Raw genomic sequence first — 25354 nt, 5'->3', positions numbered from 1 at the left:
TTTGCTAACATACATCACTACAAGCCGTATGATTGTTTTAGTTGTACGTCTTGTTGTTTCGATTTTTAGTAAATTCTTTCACGGTTTTTTCTGTAAATTTTAAAGAACCGCTTGGGTTGACATGAAATATTGGCATACGCATAGCTAATATGTGAAAGAAAAAAGTGATATGGTGCCAATGTGTGCTTTTCCCCTAGGGGTGCGTTTCACCCCATCTCGTGGGTGAAAAAATATATCTCCAAGATAAGTCACGAAGTGGATAAACTGACTAATTTTAAGCAACTTTTGTTCTATAGAGTTGTTTCACCAAATCAATATTTTTCCAGTTATCTGCAAGTGAATATGTTCATTTTTCAACAAGATAACCACGTTTTTAGACGGTTTTTCTCAAATAACTCAAAACGTAGGCATTTTGCCCAAAAAAATGTTCTTACCGAAATTATAGCCAATAAAAAAGTGAAAGAAACGGTGTATATGTTATAGTCAAAGCCCGAATTTCAGGCACTCCTAGGTTTGTCTAGGCAATCCTCAGGTCTGACTGACGGTCTTAGTCAAAGCCCGAAATAAATTACAGTTTCGGCCTTTGACTAGTCAAACCTAGGAGAGACTAAGTTGGTCAGGCAAAGGTCGAAATTTAATTTTATGAAATCGGGGTTTGACTAGTCAAACCCCGATCAGCTATTAAAATGTCGTAATTTGTTAGATTAGGTTTAATAAAACGTCATTTTTTATTTGTAATATTTATTATTTTTATACTGTCGTAATTAAAATAAAAAAATAGAGTTTATTCTCACATATTGATGTTGAGGCATTATGGGATTTAGAGTTACACAATAGGTTAGACCAGTGGCTTTCAATTTTTTTGAGTGATGTACCTACCACAAAATTCTTATAATGATTTTTGGTACCACCTAACTAAAATACGTATGGCGGTAGTTAATCTAATTAACTATAAATATGATACATTTTTGCTGTTTTTGCGTTTTGTGTACCACTGCACATAATGATATGTACCACCATTGATACATGTACCACAGATTGAGAAGCCCTGCGTTAGACCTTTTACACTTACATAATTTTGAAGAGCAATTCTTATTGCAGTAGCATTTTATAAAGCCTTGTCCCCCAAATTTAGATCTTTTGTACTAATTTCTCTTAGAGACAGAACGTCTTCGAAATTAAGAAAATTTTCTTTGCATTCTCTTATTTGTTGAAAAAAGTGTGTTTATTGTTCCCTATTTCTTACCAACTCTACATAAACCGTCAACTATTTTATCTTGTATGATACCCAAAATATTTAGAATATCTCCTTTAGCTCTATCAAAGCTGGGAATAGGTATGGTTAAAGTTTCTCTGATCGAAATTGGAGGAATTTTTTTCACCTAATTGTTTCGTAGCCTTGGCCTGGGCATAAAGACCTTCAATCGCCTTTCCCTTTATTTATTTTAATCTTTTCTGTCTTTGCACAACGCATGTCTATACCATCTGATTACAAATTATGCTCGAATATGCGTCAGAGCTCTCTTTTTGGCAAATACAACAAACCACACCTGAAGAAGTAATCTGAATTGTTTGACAATTTTCTTCCTCCACTAGTGTCGACGGTCCAGGGCCTTCGTTAGTACTATGGTGATCCTTACTTTTAATAGTGCTCAGCCTACAGGTGGGTTGACATTACGAGTGTATTACATTTATGCAATGCATAAGATACAAATGTACCTACTGCTTGAGTTTGAAAATAGATAATAAAATATCTGACAATAGCACGGGCAAAATACGTAAGCGTAACCCGCCTTAATGCTATGAAACAATTAAGTGAAAAAAATTTCCTGCAATTTCGAATGGAAAAACTGTAACAATACCTATCCTTAGCTTTGATAGAGCCAAAGAAGTTGCTCGAAATATTTTGGGTATCATAAAAGATAAAACAATTGACGGTTCATATAGAGTTGGTACGAAATAGGGAACAATAAACATACTTTTTTCAAGAAATCGAATAAGGGAATGCAAAGAGAATTTTCTTAATTGTCTCTAAGAAAAATTAGTACAAAAGATTCTAAATTTGGAGGACAAGACTTTATAAAATGCTACTGCAATAAGAAATGCTCTTCAAAATTATGTGTAAAAGGTCTAATGTGCATATTGTGTAACTCTAAATGCCATAATGCGTCAACATCAACATGTGAGAATAAACACTAATATAAAAAAAAATTATTTCGACAATATAAGAATAAAATTAAACATTAAAATTAAAAAATGACGTTTTATTAAACCTAATCTAACAAATTACGACATTTTAATAGCTGATCGGGGTTTGACTAGTCAAACCCCGATTTCATAAAATTAAATTTCGACCTTTGCCTGACCAACTTAGTCTCTCCTAGGTTTGACTAGTCAAAGGCCGAAACTGTAATTTATTTCGGGCTTTGACTAAGACCGTCAGTCAGACCTGAGGATTGCCTAGTCAAACGAGTGCCTGAAATTCGGGCTTTGACTATAACATATGTACTAGGTCTCTATACCTAGCAAAAGCAGAGTTATAGCTAATGAAAAATAGGTCCATATTCGAAAAATTCCAAATGAATAATTCAATGTGAAATATCCAAATAATGAAGCATTCTTGGGGAAAATACATTACAACTTTTTGAAACTGTTTAAAAAAGCTTTATTTCTGTTTTTATAAAAAAAATTTCTAGCATCAAATGTAACCAAGTTACGCTCAAAATTATGTTGGTCCCTTTTGTTTTGGCAAAAAAAATCAGGACACCCCCCAATTAGCAACTTAAAAGAAATTAATAGTTACCGCTTCACAAGTTACTTTACTCATGTTGTGTTTATATGATCTGTAAGTTTCATCGATTCAAAGTGATTATTTTGGAAAAAATTTAGTTTTAAATTTTAATTTTTAAAAATTTAAATTTTGAAAAAAATGCGTTTTTTCAAAATAACTTAAAAATTGTTAGAGATACCAAAAATCTTAAACAATAGAAAAAGTCGGCTTTACTTTTCTGAATATTTTGTATTTTTTTGTTTTTCTGTAGGACAAAAATCGGTTAAAATTCGGTGTTTCTAAATTTGCATACACTCGTGATAAGTGACTCGTTCAAGCCCTTTTAACTACAGCTTTTTCAAAAATAAGGACTGTGGACCGATGAAACTTACAGATCATATGATTAATCGTGACCCGTCAAAATAGCCCGGTCAAAGCAGCCCCGTCAAAAAAGCCCCGTCAAAATAGCCCGAACACAAAATAGCCTCGACAAATTAGCCCCGACAAAATAGATCGCACACAAAATAGCTCCGGTCAAAACAGCCCCGGCTAAAATAGCCCCGGCTAAAACAGCCTCTTATAAACAATTACATAATTATTTATACAAGGTGTCCAAAAACTTTTTTTTAATTTAAATTATTTTACAAAAAGGAAGAATGTATTTAATTTATTTAATTTAAAATGCATTTTACTGTTGCTCGAAAACAGAAAAAAATATTTATATCATAAATTAACATTGATTTTCGCTTAACTTAAATGTTCAAACTTCCAAGCGGCAGGAAAGACAGGACTCGAGTTCTCTGAAAAAACAATTTTTATTTAATATGGTTAAGATAAACATCTGAATAGAGGATAATTACCATTTCCGAAAAAATGTACTCCGACGCCCCTGAGGGGCATAAGGAGTTTCGAGAAAGAAGAAGAAGAAACAATGTATTTTTAAGGAATTATTTCATGACGAATTTTGAAGGAAGCTTTTTTTCGGGGCTATTTTGTCGGGGCTATTTTGTCGGCGGTCTATTATTCCGCGGCTATTTTGTCTGCAGGCTATTTTGTCGGAGCTATTTTGTGTGCGGGATATTATGTCGGGGCTATTTTGTCGGAGCTTTTTTGACGGGGCTATTTTGACGGGGTACCATGATTAATACATACGCGAGTAAAAATCTTGTGAAGTGGTAACAATTAAGTTCATTTGATATGCTAATTAGGGGGTGATTTTCCCGATTTCTTACCAAAAAAAGGGACCAACTTTATTTTGAGCGTAACTTGTTTACTTTTGATGCTAAAAACTTTGTTTAAAAAATAAAAATAAGCATTTTTTGAACACTTTAAAAAAGTTAAAATGAGTTTTGCCCAAAAAACTGTTTCGTTTTTTGGTTATGGCACGTTAAAATATTCGATTTGGAATTTGACGAATATGCACCTATTTTTCATTAGCTATAACTCTGCTTCTTCTAGGTATAGTGACCTAATATATACACCATGTTTTTCACTTTTTTACATGCTATATTTTTGATATGAATTTTTTTTTCGACCAAATACTTACTTTTTGAGTTATTTGCGAAAAAACCGTCTGAAAACGTGGTTATTTAAAAAAAATAACGTATTCACTCGCAAATAACTCGAAAAATATTAACTTGGCGAAAAAACTTTATAGAACAAAAGTTGCTTAGAATTAGTCATTTTATCCATTTCCGGACTTATTTGGAACATATATTTTCATATATAACTCACCCCTAGGGCAAAAGCACACATCGGCACAATATCACTTTTTTTCTTTGACTTTCATGTCTTCCAAATTTCATGTCAATCCAAGCGGTTCTTTAAAATTTAGATATTTTGACTATAAAGATCGTACTATTTATAAGGTTTTGATAGGCATAAAGACATATTCTGTTGTCAGCTTGCATCCTATTGTTTATTTCTTGTGATCCGTTATTGTTTTATTTTCAGTTATTGTTGTTCCATGTATATTTCAAAAATGTGGCATTAGTATTTTTGACTATATTAAATATCTTTTTTACCTTTTTTAATACATTAGGATAGTAGGTATCACTCTTCTACTTTCATTTAGCATACGCAGAATTGCCATATCTTCACTATTTTCTCTCTTATGATATTGTAAAATAAAGGCATCTGGGATAAACAAATAGAATAGCTCTTAAAGTAATTAATCGATTGATCTCAAATTTCAAGGATTTGTTAATAAGTTCTAAGTAGGTACCCCAATATCCAACTTTGGGTGAAATACCAAAGTTCTAAGTTAGTTTTACTAAAAGTTATTAACAAATAGGGGTGTAGAGCTAGTTCGCGTTCGTAGTAGAATACTACACGTGCACCCTGGGTAACGCTAAATGAACTAGCAAATACTGGCGGTCAGATAATCTTAGGATCTCCTGACTAGAGACACATCACAATGCCGATAAACGTTATCAAAAGGCAATTTACCAAAAATACACAAGGTCCTTCTCAGGACCCAACGACTAGAAAACTCGGACCGATAATCCGAATTTGTCACTTTTTTTTTTTTTTTTATATGGCTTTGGCAGTTTGCCATACAGCCAGTTACATGTTTTTTTTTAATCTCATTAGGAGCAGTAAAAAGTTTATGAATTATTTTCAATTAAATATAGACTAGAATAGATAAATTTAAAGTTGGAAATCAATACAACAATTAGTGAAAAGAAGAGAAAATTTTATATATATACATACACATTAACAAGGGTCACACGCTTCACGTCCAGGGGCCCATCAGGACATTATAATATAAAACATATACAGGAAAACTAGGCCACGGTAAATAGGATTAAACATATAAAGGAGAGAAAACAAAGGTAAACAGTAAAAACAAATTATTATTATTTTTTTTTTATCTAAAGAAAAATATTACATTTGGCCAAAAAATCGATTATGCAGTCGTAAATTAATCTGTTTTGAGTCGCTAGAGCAGATAAAACGTTAAACGGAGATTTACCGGTAATGTGAACTATATTATTATATAATAAGGTGGATTCCAGATTATTTTTGGCACAACCAAAAATTACATGATCTAGGTCACCTTCTACTCCACATTCCACACAGTGTTTACTCTCAACCACATGAATTCTTGCAAGATGAGCAGGAAAGCAAGCATGTCCAAATTTTAGCCTAGATATCGTTGTTATATAACGCCTAGGGACATTATAGGTTCTATGCCAATGTGAAACAGGGACAGTTGTGTGTAAAGAAGTGTATCTATTTGGGTTGGTAAAGCAAAACTCAGACCATAGGTCACTCCATTTATGTTTCAAGGCTGCCTTACGTGTGGCAACCAAATCAGAAATACTTGGTAGATATTCTGTGGTTTCCCCTGAATAAATACTTAATTTGGCTAAATGGTCCACATGCTCATTATGTTTAATCCCACTGTGTGCTTTTGCCCATATAAATATCACATTCTTTTTATTTTCTTTAAATTGTTTCACCAATTTTTTAATTAATATTATATAGGGATTGGAGTATGTGCTTGGAAAAATAGGTTGGTTAATAGCTGTGAGAACTGACATCGCATCTGTAACAATAATAACGGAGGATTCCCTGTTAGAAACAAAAACTAGGGCTTGATATATGGCAATTGCTTCCGCACTAAATATGGAAATATTTGCTTTTAATTTGAACATTTTTTCTACCTTTTCCATGGGGATGTAAAAGGCACATCCTGTACCGTCTCCTGATTTGGAGGCATCCGTGTAGATAGTACTGTGGTAATCCCAATTGGATAAGATGCTTGTTATAATGTTGTTATTTGCTCTTCCAGTGTTTACATAATTTGGTTTAATAAATTTAACGTCATAAAAAAATGTTTCAAAATCATTTGTATCTGTGTGTGATTTTAAGTTAATAGCTTCATCAGCAGAAACTGTGTTTTCTCTAAGAGCTTCACATAGGGTTGGAGAGTTTTTCTTCATCCAATATTTATTCGTTAAATCATAATTGTTTAAATTTATTAATTCGGTATAAAGGAAAGTGTTCTGGTGTTTAATTTTCAGTAAAAATTTTTCGGCCAGCAAATGTCTTCTAAGAGAAATTGGAGGCTCAAGTGCTTCAACATAAAGGGGCTCAATAGGAGTTGTCTTCATGGCTCCAATACAGATCCGCAGACACTGGTTTATAAATATGTTTAATTTGTTTAGTAAGTTCTTGCTGGCAGATCCATATAACCAACATCCATAATCTACGATAGAGCGAATGTACGTCCTATAAAAAAGTAAGGAAGTCTGAACATCTGTTCCCCACCAAGTTTTAGTTGTCATTTTCAGAAAGTTTAGGCCTTTTTCACATCTATTTAACATATATTCTATGTGAAATTTCCATGTGAGTTTGTGATCCAGTATAATGCCCAAATATTTAACTACCTTTTTAAAAGGAATTTCTCGCTGTTTTACTATAAATGTTTCTATATTGGGAATTTGTCACTTAAATATAGAAAGCATCAGCTATTCAAAGAGTCAGTACTTATCAAAATTTTTCAAATATAACGACATCGATCTGGTCGCTTTACAGGAAATACACTGCGAAACAGAAGAACAACTGCGAAAAATGGGTAAAATACCTGGCTTCGAACTACTGGGTGTCATTTACCATCGATCATATGGCACAACAACATACGTTAAACAAAACATAGAAAACACCGTCCTTGTTTCGACGTGTACTAATGATGAAATTCATAATGTTGTCGTAAAGATTGGAAGCATCACCGTCACTAACACCTACAAACCACCAGCTATATCCTGGCCAGCACAAGTCATTCACATACATCCTCACTCGTCAACATACGTGGGGGACTACAACAGTCACCATGAACAGTGGAAATATAAACAATGCAACAACAATGGGAACGCACTAGTAAAATGGGCAGAGGACGAATATCTCTTACTGAAGTTTGATGCTAAAGCCCGACCTACATTTATGTCAGCAGCATGGAAACAGGGGTACAATCCTGATCTATATTTTGTCTCTACTAATAGGAGCGGGCAACCTCTATCAGTCTCACGAAAAGTAATGGACGACTTTCCACACAGTCAACACCGCCCAGTAATCATAGAGGCAGGAACCCAAATTCCTATAATCACATCCATCCCTCGCCCACGGTGGAATCTGAAGAAAGCTAAGTAGAGTAGGTTTTCTACGGAACTGGACAAGACTCTAGGATGGATACCCCCTACCTGCAGAAATTACAAAAGATTCGCTGGAGCCGTAATAGGCACGGCCAAAAAGCATATACCAAGAGGCTATCGAAAATAATACATTCCCGGTTGGTCCCATAATAGTGAAGAACCGTACCAAAATTTCCTTAAAAGTGAGATCAAGAAATAGCAGATGAACTGCTCCATAGCCTAAATGCGCCGAGACAACAAAAATGGACCGAAACTGTAGAAAGTCTTAATTTTCAGACAAGCAGGCAAGAATATGGACACTATTAAGAAAATTACTAAGCGAAACTCCTATAACAAGGAACAAAAGAACAATTAACCCAAACACTATTGCCTCACATCTGGTATCAACAGCTAGAGCACCGAAAGACAAGCCACATACAACCAAGGTAAAACGAGAGCTCAAAACTTAAAAAATTCTAATCTACAGACACCGAATACTCCCGCCCTTTCACTTCCGAAGAAGTCACTATTGCTCTCAAGGATGTAAAGCCAGGTAAAGCCCCAGGTTTTTGACAATATTCATCCCGAATTCTTAATTAACTGCGGCAAATGTGCGAGAGATTGGATAGCCCACTTTTTCATGGACATTATGAAGACCGGTATCATACCACAGGAACTCAAACGCACGAAGGTAATTGCCACATTAAAACCAGGGAAACCAAATGATAACAACCCTAAGAATTACAGACCAATAGCCCTACTATCGGCGACGTTTAAGCTTCTAGAGCGCTTTATCTACAATAGAATTAGCCCAAAGCTGCTTGAAACAATACCGGTTGATCAGGCAGGTTTCCGACCCAAAAGAAGCTGCGCAGATCAGGTTCTTTCACTTAGGTACCACATTTATTGGGGCAGGGTTCCAGCGAAAACTTAAAACGCAGCCGCAATCATAGACCTAACAGCGGCCTACGATACAGTCTGGAGAGAAGGCATGATATACAAGCTCCTCCGTACAATCCCCTGTAAATCCACCGCTCGAATAATCAACAGCATGCTAGCCGACCGAACGAGTCAAGTGGTCATGGGATCTGACATAAGCACCCCAAGGAAACTGAAGAATGAATTGCCTCAGGGATTTGTCCTGGTTCCTCTTATCTTTAGCCTATACATCTCTGATATACCAGAAACCAGATCAAGGAAGTTTGATTACGCCGATGACTGGGTCCTTTCAACAAAGGTGTAAGTCATTTGAAGAAACAGAAGTAATCCTCACGGCGGACTTACACATAGTGGAAAAATACTTCCGTAAATGGAGGCTCCAACCAAACGCTATGAAAACAGAGGTTTCCAGTTTCCACCTAAATAACAAGCTTGCAGGAAGAATACTCAATATTCAGTTCGAAAACACCACACTTGCCTACAATAAAACACCAAAATATCTTGAGGTGACTTTTGACAGAATTCTATCATTCAAGGAACATCTGACAAAAAGAGCGGAAAAACTTAAATCCAGAAACAACATCATCCAGAATCTGTGCGGCACAACATGGGGAGCATCGGCTTCCACCTTCCGATCATCTGCCCTGGGCCTAGTCTTCTCAACTGCGGAATACTGCTCTTCAGCATGGCTTAACAGCCCACATATACACAAAGTAGATGCCCAATTGAATAATAAGTACAATGAGAATGATTGCTGGAGTTATTAAATCCACCCCTACGCAATGGCTCCCAGTACTGAGCCACATTCCACCACCCAAACTACGACACATACACGCACTCACTAGTGAGTACAGAAAGATAGTAGATAACGAGAACCTGCCAATCCATCAAGATATAAATTCCGCCAACGGTAACCGTCTACGCTTCAGACGACCACCAATAAAAACAGTAAAGGTTGCTGTGGAAAATGAGTTCAATTTAACGACAACATTGACTCGAGAATGGATGGAACAACAAAATAGCAACTTACCCTGCATCACACATTCACACAAAAACCACAAGGCTTTGACTTACCGCACGCAACACATGGTCTATGCTGAACCGAATCAGAACCCAACACGGCAGATGTGGTTACATGATGCACAAATGGGGTAAACGACCATCCCCACTTTGTGACTGTGGACAACCACAAACCATCTATAACATCACAGCACAGTGTCCCACAAGATCATATCATAGATCAGAGGATTTCCTGATGGCGACTCCAGAGTCGATAGGCTATATAAATAAGTTAGATGTACGTTTGTGAACCTATGTATTGTCTTATACAAAATATATGTAAATGTGTCAGGTGCCATACGCTAAATAAAATAAATGAAATTAAAAAATATCGATTTTTACTTATTTTGCAGTTTGCAAAGCAACAAATTGACTTTTTAACTTTAAAAGGGCAATTTGAATGTTTTTGCAATGTTCCAAAAAATTAAATTTCGTAATTTTATGCCAACTAGTTAGTTTTTTAAGGAGTGCAAAAAATCGAAAAAATCTCGTTTTTGCACTAAATTATTAATAATACAAAAACGTCTCCGAAATCTAAGCAGGAAATAGGTAGGTTTTCTTTCTATAGGTCTGCAATAACTAAAAAAGTTATCAGCTACCTGGATATTTCAGTGTCCTGAGAAAATCCTTATTTCTCTGGACTACACACACTTTTAGCGGATAGACTCTTCTAGCTACAAAAAATACCGCTCGTGCTACCGCCTCTTGTAACGTAATGTTTTGTCAATGTATGTTGCCTAATATCAGTTTTCATTTTGAATTTATTTTAATTTTATTAGGCAACCAGTTTGACGTTTAGATAAGAGAAATGTAAGATTTTATTTGCTGTAATTAGGTAAAACGAAAATAAATTTCAAAAAGTGTAGACATTCTTGGTTTCTTGTTTTCGGTCTTAGGTACGCTTTGAACTATTTTTTATTCTTCGATTTTGTATTTCGTATTCTGATTAATTTAGTTGGGTATTTTTGTTCCTCTCTTGTAAACGATTTGTTGTTTCAATTTTCACTAAATCAAAGCTACCAGGAACTACCTTTATTCCATGTCCAAGTCCCAAACTTCATTATTCCATGAGATACTTCAAAATATTCTTATATTTCTTCTTCTTATTTTAGCATCATATCCCTGGATGATTATCTGCCTGACTACCTCTCTTGTGCCCTTCTCCTCCATTATCTTTCATTCGTATTTCTCAGATCGTCTTCCACGTCATTCAACTATCTCATTCTGGCTTTTCTTTTTTTTTTCTCGTTTTTCTCTCGGTTTCCATGGTAATATTTCAGTCAATGAGGGTATTTGGCTCCGAATTTCATCCTACTACATCGATTTACTTGATATTTTCACAGTAAGTAGGGAATAGCTCAAGAAACAAAGTCTACCCTATGCCGATATGCGCTTTTATCTTGGGGGTGGTTCCCACACCTTCTCGGGGGTGAAAAATGTTTTGGTTAAGATAGCCACAGAAAAGGCTAGAGAACCTAATTTTAAGCAAAAACTGTGCTATGATTATTTTTTAAAAACTCAATACTTTTTGAGTTATTCGTGGTTGAAAATTGGCCATTTTCATTGAAAAATGACACATTTTCGAACGGATTTTTGCGAATACCTTAAAAACTATGCATCTAACAAAAAACTATATAAAATAATTTCTGTAGGTTATAAAAAAAACAAAGAGATTCTTTCCTTCATAAATCTTCTAGTTAAAATACAAAGAGGGGTATGGTAGGTAAGAAGAGTTTGTTTTTTGCTGCATGCTCAAATCGGTGTATTCAACTTGAAATAACAGAGAAACTGTCGATTTTAGGCGTATAATGATACTAATAACTTTTGTAGTGCTTGAAAAGACCTTTGAAATGAGCAATACTAATTGTCGATTACATACATGCAAACTAAGCGAGATATTCTGCAAAAAAGTTTATGATTAATGTATTTTAAGAAGAAATGAGAAGTATATTTAACCCCTCATCCATCAGAATTTAAGTACATCGTTTTCCTTCTACAATACTTTTTATTATAGTGTTATTTCTATGTTCAAAAAGTTGGGCTGGATTAAAATGAATGGTTTTTGAAAAAATAAGATCAAATTATAGATCGCATTTTTAAATTTTCTTAAAAATCTTCCTTTTCCTCCATGTAACTCGAAATTGATAAGAGATACGAAAAAAGATACCACACAAAAATGTAGGGCTTTTTCAGATAAAAATTTTCTTTTATTTTTCATTACTGTACCTCTTATCATTTTCAAGTTATATGGAGAAGAAGGAAGATTTTTAAGAAAATTTAAAAATGCGCTCTATAATTTTATCTTTTTTTTTTCAAAAACCATTATTTTTAAAGACGTCCAACTTTTTGAACATAGAAATAACACTAGATATAATAAAAGGTATTGCAGAAGGAAAACCATGCATTTACATTTTGGTGGATGGGGGTTAAAATTACTTCCCATTTCTTGTTAAATTACATCAGTTATCAATTTTGTTTGCAGCATATCTCGCTTAGTTTTAATATAATGGACTTTTAATATACCCGTTTCTCTGTTATTTCAAGTTGAATATACCAATTTGAGAATGTACCAAAAAACAAAGTAATTTCACCTACCATACCTCGTTTTGTATTATAACTAGAAGATTTATGAAGGCAAGTATCTCTTTGTTTTTTATACCTTACAAAAATGTTTAATATAGTTTTTTAGATAAATGCATAGTTTTTAAGGTACTCGCAAAAAACCCTTCGAAATGGTATTATGTTTCAATGAAAATGGCCAATTTTCAACCACGAATATCTCAAAAAGTATTGAGTTTTCAAAAAAAAATATAGAACAGTTCTTGCTTAGAATTAGGTTCTCTACTAAATTCCGTGGTAATTGTAACCAAAAAATGTTCCACCCCTAAGAAAGGGTGGGAACCACCCCCAAGATAAAAGCACACATCGGCATAGGATGGACTTTGAATTAGGAGATAAGTAGATGCTAGGCCCAAAATGTCATTAAAATCCATGCAGTAGGATAGAATGTGGAGGTAATATCCTATTCTTGCTCCCTTGCTCTTGGCGTATTAATAGAACTCTGTGATTGAAACACTGACTTGTTAAACATGTCGGTTGTGAAAAATATCGAAGAAAAATAAACTCATAAGAAAATAAATTATATATTTACATTTGGTTAAATACATAATATTTACGAGAATGCATGTTAGAAATGTGAAGCTAATATTACGAGAGCTAACTACATAATAGTATTTTTTATAATCTAATGTTTCACATTTTCTGGTGGTCTTTGGTAAAAGTAAATTAAATTTAGAATTTATTTTATAATATTACATAATTAAAAAAATTCAGATTCAACGATTCGTACAAGATTCATCATACAGTGATGACCGCGCTAATAACCGGCAAAATAACGCAAAAGATGGAAAACTATAATACGTTGTAAAATAAAAAGAGATGAAACTAGTAGAGGTGGGAAAATATCGGTAAAAGCTGTCCCAAAATTCACGAAAGATTTGATTTTGCTGTTATTTGTGCAGTAAAGTGTTAATAACAACAAAACAAAAACAGTTTAATAAGCGGTGTTCAACTTCATCATCGTGAGTAATAGCCATCATTACATGCTCGTTAAATAATATACTATTGTCGCTCAGGGATAACTGCCGACCATTACACAATCTGCTTTAATAAGCCCCAATTTTAGTCTGAAACTAAGTGTATTTAACGTTTCTATTTAGATTTGACGTTTGTTTGTACCTATCAGCCGAAACTAATAACATAAGACATTAAAATAAAATGTACTTCGACGTCATACGTATAATTATGACTAAAGTCAACTAACCACATATAAGAATTAGCGTTATCTCACTCCAAAAAAATTTAGTTCGTAATATTGATTAACAGTGATTACTGAATAGTATTTCGTTGTCACAACAATTTAATTTGTTGTTTCAACGAACTTTTAGACATTGACGAATGTATTTGGTTATTGTCACAATGATTGAATAATAATTGTGAGAATAACTAGAGTACATTAATCAATAACACTCAATTTATTCAGCCAATAACGTAGTTTCGTATATTTAATTAATACTGTTAATTCTGGCAGCAACTCACGTTCTTGATTTCGTAGATGACAAGCAATTACCTTGGTTTATCGTGACAACGTACAGATTTCATTAAAACAATGTACAAATGTTGTTAATATAGAGTAATATATGATTATTGAATAGATGTAAATTGATTGTTGTGACAACGAATGCATTAATCATTCTACTACTGCATTTAATACCCACAATGAATGCGTCATTGTGACAATAATCGTAGTTGTTGAGACAATAAATGTTTTGCTTTACCATTTGAAAGTTAACGGCTTTTCCTTATCGTGATACCCCTAGCTTCTCTGTGTTACCGAAATGCCGAATAATAATTGCATTTCGTTTTCAAGTGTAGTCCGTAGTGAAAGGAAGTTTTTGTGTGTCTATTATCGTGAAATTTCGGTCGAATTCTTTTTAAATGTATTTAATTTTTTTCGAATCCTGAGAAAACTAATTATTATTTTTGAAAATTTAAATGCAAAATAAAATATTACAGATTATCGAGGGTCTGAAGTCCCTGAGAACCTATATAATGATTATTTTAATAAGTCACAGGGGTGGAGAAGAGAAAATTTAGTATGATTTTTAATTTCAAATAGGCATACCATTCAACAGAAACTTTTTGTTTATTCTAAGGGACTTTCTGCCCTCGGTAATAATGTAATATTTTATTCTGCGTTTAATTTTTTCAAAAATACTTATTAGTTTTCTCAGTATTCCAAAAAAAATGAATGCGTTTAAAAAGAATTCGATCGAAATTTTGCACCTGCGCTCTCAAAAAGGAAAAAAGTGTTATACATTTTTGGAATCACTATTTCAAACGCTTTTAAATAAGCTGTCACATGACGTACTTTCCCATTAAAAAAAATCAAAGTTACGCCTCGCCTGTCACCTGAAGAGGGATCGTGTAAAGTTCGAAACATTGATGTTATAATATACTTTGATTATTTTAAAAATCGACCTGTCCGAGCGTTTTGCTTATGTGCTAAAAATAAATAAGTTAATAAGGGGGTGGGTGGAGTGTAACACTTATCGCAGTACACTTTATAAGTGAAATCATATGAAAAATCACACAGTGTAAAGTCCTTTAGGTTAAGGACAAAAAAGGGGGATTTAAAAAATTATTATTAATCAATTAATATCATACATTGGGCTATTGCATTCAGTAATTATTAATATAAAATATGTACGTTCATAGTAGGAATGAACGAAACTGATTGTAAGACTGAATAGAATTGCTTGTAAGAAAAACCGTATTTATTGTGGGAATGAACGGAATTAATTGTATCAATAAACGGAAATAACTGTAGAAATAAACGAAATACGTTAGGAGAAATAACACTGTTATTGACACAACGAATAGTCTTCGTCGGTCAATTAACGACGTTGTTGTTTCAATAAATAGTGTTCGTTAACTCAGTGAACAGAGTTCGTAATATCAATAAATAGTGTTCGTTGACCCAGTGAACAGAGTTCGTAATAACAATAAAGTGATATTATGGTATACATAATGAATGTTCATCCATTCAACAAAAACATCGTTTTGTTGTCCCAATAAAACCAAGAATCGGACAAATTTTAAGTATTGCGTTTGTTGTCTGAATTAACATTTTTATTGATATTACGTACCTTTTTCGTAGAGTGCTCGTACTATCTCACAACTTAATGTTTTTCATGTTTTACGTTATTTTGCGAGTTATTATGGCACTCATCACTGTATACCTTACAATTATAAATAAAAATAACAAAATATTTCGTTACAGACTAAAATGTTTTTATCTACATTTAATTCAATCATTGTGTTTTGACTGGGAAAGTTTTGGGGTAGTTCTGATCTATTTCATTTCCTATGTATTTTGGACTTCTGAATCCGAATATGAGGTTTGCGGACAAAATTTCGTGACGGAACATTGAGTAAATCGCGAAAAAAGCGAAAAATTTCTGCTTTTTCACGCTTTTTTGCTTAAATCTCGAAAACTATTAACTTCTAGTAAACGGTGTGTTAACAAAATTTAATTACTTAAAATTTTCTACAAATATCACTATTTACTTTTTTTCAGACCGTTATCGGTCTAAGGCCCAGTTTTTCAGTGAGCGGTTAAAATTTTGGTTAGCTATCCTAGTTTAAATTTTAACTAATATTTTAACCCTCATAGCGTTTCTCAGTGCTTTAAACCAAGTTAAGAAAATCTCGGTTAGCTAACCACTTTTTTCTTCAGTTGGCAGCAGTAACTGTACTTGCGCATGTGCAATTCGAGAAATAATGATCAACTTAACAGAAAAATAAATAAAAAACAATTTCATAATAGACCGGGCAGTATCGTCGCCCCCGCTAGCGAAATTATTCCGATTCGATTTTTTTGCACAAACTTACTTAAAAAAAGTCCTTATAACATATCCACAGGGTGCCGGGCGGTGCCGTGGTCGAAAAATTGTTTAAACAATTTTTTTTAAACAAATTCACAAAAACAATTTTTTTATTTCGAACAAAATTTTTTTAGATAAATTGGGACATTCTGAGCAAAAAATGTCTCTTGTAATTTTTTTCTAAAATTGATTGTTTTCGAATTATACGCGATTTATAATTTGAAAAATGCGAAAATGGCCATTTTCAAGGCTTAATAACTCGATTAAACATTATTATTATGAAATTCAAAAAGTCACCAAATCAAGGTTCAAATCCCTTCTTCAAGGCCCTGAAGAGATTTTTGTCATTATTTTATTAGAAAGCTGTTATTTTTAATTATTAACAATTAGCGCTATAGTCCAGGAAGTATCGTCGCCCCCGTTAGTGAAATTATTCCGATTCAATTTTTTTGCAGAAACTTACTCAAAACGAGGTTCTTATAACATATCCACAGGGTGCCGGGCGGTGACTTGGTCGAAAAATTGTTTAAACAATTTTTTTTAAACAAAGTCACAAAAATAATTTTTTCACTTCGAACAAATTTTTTTTAGATAATTTGGGACATTCTGAGCAAAAAATGTCTCTTGTGATTTTTTTCTAAAATTGATTGTTATACGATCGGTTGTTGAATTATACGCGATTTATAATTTGAAAAATGCGAAAATGGCCATGTAACTCGACAACAATCAATTTTAGAGAAAAATCACAGAAAACCTTTTTTGCTCAAAATAACCCAAATTATCTAAAAAAAAATCGTTTGCAATAAAAAAAATATTTTTGTAAATTTGTTTAAAAAAAATTGTTTAAACAATTTTTCGACAACAGCACCACCCGGCACCCTGTGGATATGTTATAAGGACCTCGTTTTGAGTAAGTTTCTGCAAAAAAATGGAATCGGAATAATTTTACTAACGGGGGCGACGGATAAAATAATAATAACAGCTTTTTAACATAGCAAGTTAATAATTAAAAATAACAGCTTTGTAATAAAATAATCACAAAGATCTCTTCAGGACCTTGAAGAAGGGGTTTGAAACTTGATTTGGTCACTTTTTGAATTCCATAATAATAATGTTTACTCGAGCTATTAAGCCTTGAAAATGGCCATTTTCGCATTTTTCAAATCTTTAATCGCATATAACTCGACAACAAGCTATTTTAGAAAAAAAAATGACAAGAGACCTTTTTTGCTCAGAATAAGCCAATTTATCTAAAAAATTTTGTTTGAAATGAAAAAATTATTTTTGTGAATTTGTTTACAAAAAAATTGTTTAAACAATTTTTCGACCACGGCACCGGCCGGCACCCTGTGGATATGTTATAAGGACCTCTTTTTGAGTAAGTTTGTGCAAAAAAATCGAATCGGAATAATTTTGCTAGCGGGGGCGACGATACTGCCCGGTCTATAACCAAATTAAAAAAAAATTATTAATGCAGTATCAAGTTCGGAATATTTATTTAGTTCATTCATAACGTCTACCTCGGTTTCATAACAGAAGAGCATTACAATTATTACTGTGACGATTTAGACTTTTTTGCCGATTTCGTTTGTCAAAGGCCACGGTGTTATCACTATTTGAACTTGAACAGATTGACCAGGAAATAAGGAGTCAAACTGTTTGGTAATAGACAAATATAAAATTATCTTCTTAAAACACTAGGTACTAGAAATCATACATTAAATCCTGTTACAGATGTGTGTAAACATAGGTACCTGTTACTGTTATAATATATTTAAATATATTTCCTTATAATTCCTTCCTATATAATAACGATAACAATTTATAATTTCGATAATAACGTATAATAATTTCCTTATAATAATACGGAGGTAGAATACTTCCCGCGATAAAAACAAAATAACATAACCCAACTAATCTCTTCTGTCAGTGTCAGGCAGGTACTCAAAATAAACATCTGATTACATTCACTGCACCCATGCGCAAGCGTAACCGCAAAATTCTGAGTTAAACCATCTAACGAGGATCGGTTAAAATCTTGGTTAACTTAAACGAATTTAAACTCTAACCTAGTACTGAAAAACTGATTAACCATGAATATTTCGGTGACCGAAAAATAAATAGGTTAACCCAGCACTGAAAAACCGGCCCTAAAGTGCAAGTTGAAAATTGCCAATTTGTAAGGGTCTCTGCAAAATTCACTTTTTACATTCCAAAACTTTATTTTTTATTAGAATGCTGTTATTTAATAAATTTACATCCTCAATCTAGTGGAGAATACTGATATTCTAATTATCACAACAGCTCTTGAGATGGCACCGTCAAATGAACAGTGACAGTGGTGGGGGAAGATATCGACCTTCTGGTCATTTTGATTGGCCTGTGTAGTCCTAACACAAAACATCTATTTTTTTCTGAAACCAGGAAAAGGAAGGGTTTCGCAAAGCTTCTACAACCCTCATCAGGCTGCTGAAAAAATCCCTATGGACCATATCTTATTCCTACATGTGATGAGTGGTTGTGATACTACTTCTGCGTTGTTTAATCAGGGGAAACCGAAATTTCTTAGTGTCTTGCAAAGAACACAGACTTGCAACCAACCATTGAGGCTTTTAAAGACCCTAATGCATATCAGAATGAGTTTGCCACAGCAGGAAACATGTTTCTCGTGGCTCTATATGAAAGAAACAAAGAGACCAGTCTGAACATTGCCTCATTACCCCCTACCGAATCTGCTGCACGAGAACATTCACTTAAAGTTTACTATCAGGTGCAGCAATGGTTATATTTATATCAAGCCACACCTGACGAGCAACAAAAAGATCCAAGTAAGTGGGGTTGGAAAAAAACTACTAGTGGTCTCGTGCCAGTGCCAACCACTTTGGACCCTGCCCCAAACTCACTACTACGGTATATTTTTTGAAAATGTAAAAAGGGCTGCCAACGCAATTGTGGTTGCAGGAAAACGAGCCTCCATTGCTGCCCAATTTTCACATCATGCGAAGGACTGTGTGACAACGTTAAGCTCCCGAAAGATAGCTCTGATACAGACGTAGAAGAGACTGAAGAAAGAGGCAGAGGTATGTAGAATCTAACAAGTTATTTCGTAATCGTTCAGTATCACTACCTCTTTTATTATCCAGGAGAACGAACCCTGACGATTGCTCGATGGAGCAATCAGACCCTGAGCCAGGATATGATGCCATCGAAGAACCATAGCACAATGCGGAAGGTCTGTTTAATCTCACAATCTATTTTGCAATCATCATTTCCCCTTTAGAACTGACACAATCTCTTTTATTTTCCAGAACAAGCAGAATATTTTCCAGACCCATCGCCACCGGAGAACCACAGCCAAGACCTTCTAAAAGACTACGGCTCATATAATTTTATATTATACAACATTTTGTATTTTAATTTGTAATATTAATAACCACGATATTTTAAGTTTTATTTTGTTAGAGTCCCGATAACAAAAGTTAACCATTTTAAATACTTTAGGATGTTGGATAAACTAGACACTAAATCCGAATGAAGAAATTAAAACTCGTATAGAAATTGCAAAAGGAGCATTTATGAAACTTATCCTGTTTTACTATATGGATGTAAAACCTGGATCATGAAGGATTACATGATGAACAAATTAGAAACCCTCGAGATGTGGTCGTATCGTAGAATGCTCAGAATATCTTACGTTCAATGCATTTCGAACACAGAAGTCTTAAACAGAGTAGGTCAAGGCGCAGGTGACTTAATCAAGATGATAAAAAAGAGAAAACTTGAATATCTTGCGCATATAATGAGAGGTAGCAGATACGGGATGCTGCATTTAATACTCAACGAAAAGATCGACGGAAAAAGTGGATTTGTTAGAAAGAAATGTTCATGGCTCCGAAACCTTCGTCAATGGACTGGCTTATCAGGAGGCCAACTATTTCAGGCCGCGCAAGATCGAGAACAATATAGGCAAATTGTCATGGAAGTTACCTACGCCTAAAATTTGGGCACGGTATTTAAAGAAGAAGAACAGTCCTACCTTTAGTGACACTGCTTATACAATTTCGACCTTCTTTTTCTTTTTAATTATTTGTGCCGGAAACGTCATTTTTATCAAATGACAGCATTCTAATAAAAAATAAAATTTTGAAATATAAAAAGTGGGTTTTGCAGAGACCGTTAAAAATTGGCAATTTTCAACTTGCACTTTAGACCAAACAGTTCCTCTGAGAAAAAAAGTAAATAGTGATATTTGTAGAGAATTTTAAGTACTTTAATTTATGGTAACAGACCATTCTGGCATTTCTGTTAACAGAAAAATTCTGTTCAACAGAAATGCTTAGTGTTTATGGTTTGAAATAAACAGATGGCGTTTGTAATAAAAAAACAGACCATTTACTAAAAGTTAATAGTTTTCCAGATTTAAGCAAAAAAGCGGGAAGAAGCAGACTTTTTCGCTTTTTCTTGCGATTTACTCAATGTTCCGTCACGAAATGTTGTCCGCAAACCTCATATTCGAATTCAGCCGCCCAAAATACGTATATAATAAAAGAAATCTACCCCAAAACTTTCCCACTAGGGAGCTGCTCGTAGATTACAAATTGACTGAATTAATTATTTTTTACTTACTAATAAGGTAGTTTTAGGTAAATACATTTTTAATGTTGTTAAAGATGGACACACAAGTTCCAAGAATACTCCAAACTGCTACGATGATCACCAATGTTTTGGTTGCAGTTAACTCGGATGCTGTCACATACATGGCAAATCCCCATTTGGGAAGGCCTAGATACAAAGAGTAGACCCCGGTAACAAAGCATGCTAGTCCCACAATCTCATGGAACAACTTTATGTATAAAGGTTTTACATAATTTCTTAATTTGGCAGCATATACCGTCAACAAACCACTGAGGACTAATGTAAAGCACATGATCCATGAAGCAAGACCTAAAATTATAGTAAGATTCGATTAAAAAATGTGTTTCAGACAAACCCAAATAAACAACAAAATACTCACTTAGTTCAACTTCATCCAATTAACCTTAATTCGACTGCGGACTGCGTTGCGTACATATTTATCTATTGCCCTATTACTCTTTAATATCGATTCTAGGTACTTGAAACGATACACGACAATTAGACCAAAATCATTAGACCGAAAGCAGTAGACCGAACTCATTGGACCGAAAAGCACTTTACAGAAACCTCACTAGACCGAACAGCATTAGAACGAAATGGTAGGTACATAAATTAAAAAAGATTGCAGTAAATTATGCTAAGATTTTGGAGCACTGCAGAGTTGCAGAGAGAACAGAGTCTGACAGATTAAAACGCCTCGTCGGTAACTTTGATGTTAATGGTAACATAAAAAAATCAACCAGAGACAAATAGAAACAAAAAATAAACAAAAAGCAAAGCAAAAAAAACAACCCGTAAACTATTTTTAATATTTAATTTTTAGGATTGTACATAATAAATAAAAAATATACCAAAACCAAATAAAAACTAAAAAATAAACAAAAAACAAAGCAAAAAAAACAACCTCTAAACTCGCCAGTACCTAGGGTGGACGGAGGTTAATATTACCCTTGCTCAGATTACAATCCTGTTTGAGCACCCTGTATTATGTACCTAATGCTTTTCGGTCTCGTACTGTTCGGTCTAGTGAGGTTTCGGTAAAGTGCTTTTCGGTCTAATGAGTTCGGTTTACTGCTTTCGGTCTATAGTGCGGCAGATTCGTGCAAATATTATAAGAATTGTGCATTTAATGATAGAAGCATATAATTTGGATCACATATACTACACATATAAAGGTTCAAAATTAGATATGAGGCCATCTCAGATTTTACCTTTTACAAAAATGGCGGGCATTCAAAATGGCGACGATACATATGTGACTAATAGCACGATAACTTTTAAACTAAAAGTCCGACTTCAACCAAAATATGGGTTCTTTTTTTGATGTATAAGATCGAGCTCCTGAACCGGAAGAATCGGTTTACCAGAAGTTGTGTTTTTTCTGATTTTTATGTAAAAATATGTTGTTTTTTTTTTATTCTTTCACTCTGCATATATTAATTTTTCAAAAAGGTAATACCGGCATTGAAAAGAGCGTAAAAATATTTTTTAGGAATTATTTTGAACTTTTTAGTTATGTTAATTACCATGTAATAAATGCATAACTTATCTTCACATGTACCTATGTGCGGCAGATTCGTGCAAATATTATAACAATTATTGTGTATTTAATGATGGAAGCATATAATTTGGACAACATATACTACACATACAAAGGTTCAAATTTAGATATGAGGTCATCTCAGATTTTGCCATTTACAAAAAATGCGAACATTCAAAATGACGACTATACATATGTGACTAACAGTACGATAACTTTTGAACGAAAACTCCGATTTCAACCAAATATGGTATATAAGTTCTTTTTTTGATGTGTAAGATCGAGCTCTAATTGGTTTACCAGAAGTTGTGTTTTCCTGATTTTTTGTAAAAGTATGTTGTTTATTTTTTCAATTCTTTCACCCTGTATATATTAATTTTTCAAAAAGATAATACCGGCGTTGAAAAGAGCGTAAAAATATTTTTTAGAAAATATTTTGACTCTTTAGTTATATTAATTACCATTTAATAAATTGATAACGTATCTTCACATGTAGGTACCTATGTGCGGCAGATTCGTGCAAATAATAATATAAGAAATATTGTGCATTTAATGGTAGAAGCATATAATTTGGACCACACGTACTACACATACAAAGATTCAAATTTTGTCAAATTTTGTCTTTTACAAAAATGGCGGGCATTCAAAATGAATCTGCCGCCCATAGGTACATGTGAATATACGTTATGCATTTATTAAATGGTAATCAACACAGCTAAAAAGTTAAAAATATTTCCTAAAAAATATTTTTACACTCTTTTCAGTGGCGGTATTACCTTTTTAAAAAATTTATATATACAGGGTGAAAGAATTGAAAAAAAAACAACATATTTGTACATAAAAAAAACAGTAAAAACACAACTTGTGGTAAGCCGATTCTTCCGGTTCAAGACATCGATCTTATTCATCAAAAAAATAACCTATATACCAAATTTGGTTGAAATCTGACGTCTCGTTCAAAAGTTATCGTGCTATTAGTCGCATATGTATAGTCGCCATTTTGAATGCCCGCCATTTTTGTAAAAGAAGCAAAAACTGAGATGGCCTCATATTTACATTGAAACTTTTGTATGTGTAATATATGTGGTCCAAATTATATGCTTCTACCATTAAATGCACAATTGTTTCACATATCGGCTGCACTACTAATGATTTCGGCCTCTTTACAGTAAACCACTTGAAACACAATCATTTAACCGGTAATAGGCACATGTGAAGATTCGTTATGCATTTATTAAATGGTAATTAACATAACTAAAAAGTTCAAAATATTTCCTAAAAAATATATTTACGCTTTTTTCAATGGCGGTAGGTATTAACTTTTTGAAAAATTAATACAAACAGGGTGAAAGAATTAAAAAACAAACAACATATTTTTACATAAAAACCAGGAAAAATACAACTTCTGGTAAACCGATTCTTCTGGTACAAGACCTCGATATTATACATCAAAAGAAAAACCTATATACCAAATTTGGTTGAAATCTGACGTCTCGTTCAAAAGTTATCGTGCTATAAGTCACATATGTATAGTCGCCATTTTGAATGCCCGCCATTTTTGTAAAAGGTAAAATCTGAGATGGCCTCGTATCTAAATTTGAACCTTTATATGTGTAGTGGTCCCAATTATGTACTTATATCGTTAACTGCACAATTGTTTCACATATCGGCTCCACTACTAATAGTCTAGGCGCCAGAGGTGTCACCGTGTCCATTTCAATTCTGATGGACAAACGCAACGGTTTATTATGGATTTTTGGCTGAGGATTACGAATGTTAAGGGTGGATTTCGATCCGAGTGGGCAAAAAATTGTTATAAACAATTTAATTGTTTATAAATTATTTATAAGGCTCTGTCTCATAAACTAAAAGAGCTAAAAAAGAATGTCTTAAATAAAATTTGTTTGTTAATAAAAAACAAAGAAAAAAACTTTTACTAAACTTAAATCCAATAATTATAACTCAAGATATTGTAAAATTAGTGCACAATGCAAATTGCAAATTGCAAAATAAGTATTTTTTGAAGCTTTATCGATCGTAACTCGGCTTTTTCGTAAGCAAATGAGCCTTAGAAGGTCTAATTTTAAAGCTTTATTAATAGGTTTCCAAACAAAGTTTGTTAAATTATTTTATCTTCATTTGTTTTAAAGTTATACCCGTTTGAAGTTATACTTTTCTTAAAAAAATTGTACATTAATTTGGGTATAAGGGTTTCGAGTAAATTTAAGCTGTGAACATTTATACTTTAATTACCAATAATGATAGAAAAATTCAAAAGGAACATTTTCAACTTTTTAAAATGTTCGTAAGTTTATTTTTGGTCAAGATATCGATATTTTAATGGCGCGCTATTTTTCACAGTCAAGTATTTTTCGACGCTTTATCGATCGTAACTCGGCTTCTACGCATGCAAATGAGCCAATATGCGATATCCATATAAAAATGGATCTAGTTATTTTGCAACATCATCATTGCATATAAAACGAGCATTTATGTTGTGGCGGCATACACACAATTGACGTGCCTTGATGATGCTGCAAAAGAACTAGATCCACTTTATATGGATACTATCCACTATCCACTGGATATCTATATGGTATAGATTATATCTATATTATATAGATAATTAGACTCTGAAGCCCCAGAAAGTTTTAGTTTTACTGCGTACAAGAACAGACTTCGTACAAGTACCACCATGTTACTGTAACAATTGCTCTAAGAACTTTGTAGATGTAAAAAAGCTGAGATTCCCTGTATATCTCGATTCAGATGCATGAAACAAAAAGTTTGTAAAAATAGTATTAATAAATAATGTCAACTTACTTTTTGT

At 33.4% G+C, this 25354-nt stretch overlaps 1 protein-coding gene across 2 annotated transcripts in view; it reads right to left on the bottom strand.

Annotated features, from left to right (window-relative positions):
* Positions 1–3419: 3419 nt before the first annotated feature.
* LOC114331599 (probable transmembrane reductase CYB561D1) overlaps positions 3420–25354 on the bottom strand; it is a 38305-nt gene continuing 16370 nt past the window's right edge. Inside the window, exon 3 of one of the 2 annotated variants that reach the window (XM_050643084.1) lies at positions 3420–3570. In XM_050643084.1, the coding sequence (XP_050499041.1) occupies positions 3518–3570 (53 nt within the window). In that variant the 3' untranslated portion in view covers positions 3420–3517. Of the gene's footprint in view, positions 3571–13030; positions 21294–25354 lie in introns of those variants that run through there. The other variant, XM_028281201.2, reaches the window with a different exon arrangement.

Source organism: Diabrotica virgifera, chromosome 2 (assembly GCF_917563875.1).
Source record: "Diabrotica virgifera virgifera chromosome 2, PGI_DIABVI_V3a".
Lineage (NCBI taxonomy): Eukaryota > Metazoa > Arthropoda > Insecta > Coleoptera > Chrysomelidae > Diabrotica > Diabrotica virgifera.
The sequence above is the reverse complement of the archived record's forward strand: the minus strand, read 5'-3'. Positions and strand labels throughout refer to the sequence as shown.